The 6,000-nt window shown below is 47.8% G+C and overlaps 1 protein-coding gene across 2 annotated transcripts in view; it reads right to left on the bottom strand.

Moving 5' to 3' along the window:
* Nucleotides 1-6,000, bottom strand: part of DNMBP (dynamin binding protein) — a 101,256-nt gene that overhangs the window by 51,824 nt on the left and 43,432 nt on the right. The window contains exon 4 of one of the 2 annotated variants that reach the window (XM_032882428.1): nt 1,633-3,639. In XM_032882428.1, the coding sequence (XP_032738319.1) occupies nt 1,633-3,639 (2,007 nt within the window). Of the gene's footprint in view, nt 1-1,632; nt 3,640-6,000 lie in introns of those variants that run through there. The other variant, XM_032882446.1, reaches the window with a different exon arrangement.

Genomic DNA, 6,000 nt, shown 5'->3' with positions numbered 1-6,000 from the left:
TTCTCTTCTCTTCTCTTCTCTTCTCTTCTCTTCTCTTCTCTTCTCTTTCTAGTAAACTCTGCCCTCAACGTGGGGCTCAAGCTCACGACCCCAAGACTCCCCAGACTGAGGCAGCCAGGCGCCCCTGCAGGATCCCCTCTCTGAGGACGGGCCTTGGTGCTCATCCTCATGCTTCACTTGGAGGGTAACTGCGGCCGCCGCCCCCGTTCAGCACAGTGACGGGGGTGGGGGCTCAGGGGTCTGGCTCCCCTCATTCATCACACCGATTTGCTCCAGGAGCCCCTCCTGCCGCGCCGCCGCCCAGTCTGCAGTCCCTGCACCCGCGCCCACTTGCTCTGCGGTCCTCTCCCGAGCTCACTGCAGAGATAGTTTCCTCTCTTTCACCCCGTCTGCTTTCAGGCTTTCAGAAAATGACTCCATCTCTGGCCTTGCCAGAATACTCTTCCTCGCTGGGATTTCTGTTTCCAGTCATGGTCAGCGGCCTGAAGCAGGGGGGAGGGAAGCGAGCGGAGCTGGCCCGCCATTCTCCTGGGCTTCTCTCCCCTCAGCACCCTGCAGGCCCTGCAGCCACAGACCACTGGGGCTATTTCCTCTCCTGACCGCACGTGGGCTCGGAACTCTCTGGCACACCTGCCCAGTGACGGCCATGTGTCCTTGGTCCTAGTCTGCTATGGTCACCTTACTTTCTGCCTTTTTCCTCTAGAAATTATATCTTATGGGAGTTGGTGAAGACGAATGAAGTCCCCTGAAGCTGGTCACCCCTAAATTGAGGGACAGAATTCAAATTTCTGAATGTGCAAGGTGGGAAGCAGTAAACCGCAGTAGTTAAAAACAGGAGCTCCCAGCTCCATCAGTAAGCTACTCCATCTCTACAGATCTTACCTGCCTCATCCAACAAGCAGCCGTGTGAATCATCCCAGTACGTTTAGGGTGGGTGGGAAGATTATTTGTGCAAGGAAATGGTAACACGTCCTCACTATGAACAAGTTAATAGTTACTAGCTCTTATGTTTACTATTGAAACCTAGACCTTGGGGAGCCTTGGTGGCTCAGTCATTAAGCATCTGCCCTCGGCTCAGGTCATGATCTTAGAGTCCTGGGATGGAGTCCGGCATCTGGCTCCCTGCTCAACAGGGAATCTGCTTCTCCCTCTGCCTCTCCCCCTGGCTTGTGCTCTCTCGCTCACTCTCTCTCTCCCTCCCTCAAATATACACAATCTTTAATGAAACCTAGTTCTTCAAGCACAAAGATAAGAGGCATAGTTTTTTTTCATGAATCTTAGCCTGCAAGTCTTTAGTCCTTACCAGACGCTGGTTAGAGAAGGCCACCACAGTCAGGGACTTCCCATCTGCAGGACCACTATGGAGGCCTTAGCACAACAGGTGGTATAAATGTCCATGAGGTTTAAGCCGCCTGCCTATCTGAGCAACAAGTGAAGACAGGAGGCTCCAGTGGTCAGAGGATATACTGGGACAGAGCAGTCCAATTGTGGCGACAGAGTAAAAAATGAGGTAATGCAAAGCAAATCATTCTTTGTCAAAGATGGTAACATCTCTCTTAAAAACATGGGGAGGCCATTACGTGGACTGGTAGATGTCAATAAACGCATATCTATTAATTCCCCATCACTTACCTCTGAGTTGCTGGAGTTCCATATTCAGACTTTCGATGTTGCTCTCATAGAACTCAAGATCTTCAAGGGTTTCTTCCCTTAATGGTTCATCCTGCTTCTCGTCCAGCATTAAGTTGAGCTCTTCTTGAGCCCTGCTACCCACATCTGAGTCCTGTTCCATTTCCTGAACCCTCACCAATACTAAGGGACACTGGGAAGTCTGGTCCAAAGTCTGGTCCACACTCTCAGGGCTCTCCTTCTCTGGGGTCTCACAGCTGGGTCTGGTCCAGGGCAGGAGCCTGGGAGATGTGGGAGCCCCTCTCTGCTGTGCTAAGGGAGGCAGGGGAGCTGGGCGAGAGGGTCGCATCGTCAAGGGTGGTTCAGGCTTCAGGTTCTGGTCAACAAGCACGTGAGGAGAAGCGGATGCTGGAGTACAGGGACGTGGTGGCGGGGGCCTTCGGGCTTTCCTCCTCTCAGGCGGCTCCTGCTGGGTGATCAGCTTTGAGGAACCTCGGACAACGTCCTTCTCAGAGTTAAAGTCCGTGATTGAAAAGTGACGCAAAATTTTGTCTGGTTCTATGCCGGGCCCCGACAAGCTCTTTTCAAACTCTATCAGCTGTTGTGTCAACTTGGAATCCAGGTCAGTGTCACCTTCTCCCTGTAAGAGTGTCATCTCTTCGGCTGCAAACGCCTTGTCCGGCAGACCCGGTTTCACTCCCGACCTCTCTGGTGCAGAACAAAAGCTGGAAGTGTTGTCGTTGGACGCGTGGTGCTTTCTAGCACATCTCACCAGGCCCCGGAGCGGAGAGCTCAACTGGCTGGGTCTGACTGCCGGAGGGGCTAGAAGACAGGAGCCACCGTGAGGAGGGGGCACTGGCTTCTGAAGGGTTTTTGGTGGGGAGGCCATTCCTCTGGGAGGTAGGCTGAAGTCATCTTTAGTCCTCGCTTCGAAGGGAAGAGGGTCAGAGTGTTGCTCTGAGCTGAGGTGGCCCCCTCCTGCTGCAGAGTAACACTGGTTTTTCTGCCATCTGGGAGGAAAAGGTACCTGAGGTTGGGAGGAAACCCCATTGACTATCTCTGAAGGATCCTCTGCAGAAGAGTCTTTGGCAAGAGGCTGTTCGTGCCCCAGGCCTGGGCTTCTTGGGGGCTCCCCTGAGGTGCCCTCATCCTGACAGGAGTTTTTGTTTACTTCATACTCAGAAGTCAGATGCTCCTGGGGAGAAGCAGATGTTTCCGAAATAGCACAGTGGGACTTCTCTGTGCTGTACTCGGGAGATCCGGGTCTTTTTCCCTCCACCACCAAGGAGTTCTCTGAGCAACCCGAAGAAGTGTCAGCAGTCTCAGCAGGGCTGCTTTCCTGTGGCAGACCCACGGTCTCCTCTGCTCTTGTTTTAGAAAACAGCTTTACAAATCGGTAAGGAAAGATGCCTGTTCTGCCCTTCAGCAATCCTTCTAGCCACCCATCTTCAAGTGTTCCCAGAATTCGGATTTTATCACCTACCTCAAAATCCAACTCATTCGGCTCCAGGGCTTGGAATCTGTAGAGGGCGATTCCATAGGTCCCCGGCTGGTCCTCATCCTCTTCTGGCCCCCTCTCTTCTTCTCCTGTTGGGGTCTCTTTTTCACCATTAATAATGCAGTCGTCGTGATTTCCAGAACTTACCAACTCATCCACAGTCCTCAGGGGCCCCAAAAGTTCTACAAACCCTTCTGGAAAAATGCCTCTTCGACCATCTAATTCCCCTTCAAACCAGCCTGGTTCAGGAACTCCAATAATGGTAATCACATCCCCTTCTCTGAAGTCCAGCTCCTCATCCAGCTGGGCTGAAAGCCCCATCAGTGCCCGCGCTTGTCCCATTGAGTAGTCAGGAATCTGAAGCAAGGCGCTCTGTGAGTGCCACCGCTGGCTCTGCGAGGACAGGCAGAGCTCCCGAACACAGGTCGATGGGAAGAAGCCCCGGGCGCCCCAGCAGCTCCGGCCCTGCAGCCAGCTGGCCGTGGGGGCACCATCGAGAATCACTAGGTCACCTAAAGAAAGACAAGCAAAGATAACGACCTGAGTCATCACCCCAAAACAACATTACCATGACTAAATAGTGCAATTCATCATTTCAAACATCTATCAGATTCAGGGAAGTGTACCTCTGGAATTTAAATGGCATAAAAGTTTCAACAATTTAGTGAACTAGGTGACAATTTAGTGAATTCTGACAACTTAGTGACAATACAGTGCATAGTCCTGAAAAGCAGTGCTTTTCAACGTGTGGTTGTGCATGGAATCCTGGGAAAGCCCCAAGATCCTTCCAGAGAGTCTGCAAAGTCCAACCTATATTTTCTTCATACACTTTATGTACTCCAGTTAAAATAACAAATCACATTCATTTGAATATAAATACAAATATAAAAGTCTATCTTTCTTCTATTCAAGCAAATATTTTTAAAAAGATTTTATTTATTTATTTAAGGTAGAGAGAGAGCAAGGGCAGGGGCAGAGGGAGAAGCGGGCTCCGCGCTGAGCAGGGAGCCTGATAAAGGGCTCAATCCCAGGGCCCTGGGACCATGACCTGAGCTGAAGGCAAAGACTTAACCTACTGAGACACCTAAGAGCCCCTGTTAAAACAAATACTAAAGAGATTTGCAAAAACATGAATCAATGATACTCTTTTCACTCTATTTTTTTTTGTTTAGAAATTTTTCATTAAAAGTATGCTATTTATGTCAATACGTAATAGGTTTTTAAAAAATGAATTGATAAATGTTTTTAAAATTTCTGTTTTAACAGCAGATATTGTAAATATCGACAGACTCACATAAGCAAGAGCTCTTTAGGGTCTCAATAACTTTTAACAGTATAAAGGCTCTTAGGACCAAAAAGTTTAAAAAATGCCACTAAACAATATTCTTACTGTCTATGCCACTGGATTAGTTTATAAATGACAAAGAATATATACATGTCCATTATAATCCTTTGAAAGAGGCATCTGATCTCTCACACTAACTTTTATTCAATATCAAATATAGAACAACAAAAGAAGTCTTCAGGAATGGTTTCTTTTCTTTTTTCTTTCTTTCTTTTTTTTTTAAATATTTATTGATTTATTTGAGATAGGGCAAGCACGGATGAGCGGGAGGGCAGAGGGAGAAGGAGAGTATCTCAAGCAGACTCCATGATGAGCTAGGAGCCCAACTCAGGGCTCAATCCCACAACCCTCAGATCAGGACCTGTGCCAAAACCAAGAGCTGGGTGCTCAACCAACCATGTCACCCAGGCACCCCTCAGGAATGGTTTTGTTAGAGGTACAGTGTACGAGCAACAAGCTCTTCATTTACTTCCTCAAGGGGCCTTTTTGAACTATCCTTACCCTGACAATACATCATAATGAAATCTTAAAAGCGTGTTCTAGCACTCAGTACTTTTGTGGGTTTTTTTGTTGTTATTTTTTAAGATTTACTTATTTGAGGTGGGCCTGAGTGGCTCAGTCAGTAAGCGTCTGCCTTCGGCTCAGGTCATGATCCCAGGGTCCTGGGATCGAGCCCCACATCAGGCTCCCTGCTCAGTGGGAAGCCTGCTTCTCCCTCTCCCACTCCCCCTGCTTGTGTTCCCTCTCTCACTGTGTCTCTCTCTGACAAGTCAAAAAAATCTTTAAAAAAAGGATTTATTTGAGAGAGAAAGAGAGAGAGAGAGAACGCACACCCACACAAATTGGGGGGAGGGGCAGAGGGAGAGGAAGAAGCGGATTCCTCGCTGAGAAGGGAGCCCAACTTGGGACTGGATCCTCATGACCTGAGAAGACAGATGCTTAACCAACCGAGCTACCTAGATGCCCCAGGACTTTTGTTTTTGAAAACAGATTCGATGTTTCAGGTTAACTTTACAAAAGGTAAGCTGAACAGTTAGCGTCTGCCTTACTGTTGCAGAAGGTGAGATAAAGAAAAGATAGGAAAGGATAGCACGAGTGATTCTGGGGAAAAAATCAAGACCGAATCAAAATTCGGTCTTAGTGGACTTCCCCCAACTTAAAGAGTTCCTCTGTACTAAATTGTTTTATAACAAATTCTTAATTACCTGATGATGAACTAACTGTTCATTTTGTGGATTATCAGTTTCAACCTTTTTATACTTCCCAATCACTTGACACCTGGTCAACTTTACTTTCATCAGCAGAGGTGATCAAGGAATGCAACCAGCCCAAGTAAGCAAGACCAGGAGAGCAAACCTCCTGAGTCATGTAAGTCATTTTATAGTCAAGCTTATTTTGAAACTGGATTATCTTTTAGGGTATCAACTTGCATGCTCTTGATTAACAAATTAAGTTAACAAATTAGATTAACAAATTGAGTCTGTCCTATCTTCCCACTGAGTGAATTACATATTCCTTAATAGCCGGT

The sequence above is a fragment of the Lontra canadensis genome, unplaced genomic scaffold (assembly GCF_010015895.1).
Source record: "Lontra canadensis isolate GAN:19392208 unplaced genomic scaffold, GSC_riverotter_1.0 scaffold3, whole genome shotgun sequence".
NCBI lineage: Eukaryota > Metazoa > Chordata > Mammalia > Carnivora > Mustelidae > Lontra > Lontra canadensis.
The sequence above is the reverse complement of the archived record's forward strand: the minus strand, read 5'-3'. Positions and strand labels throughout refer to the sequence as shown.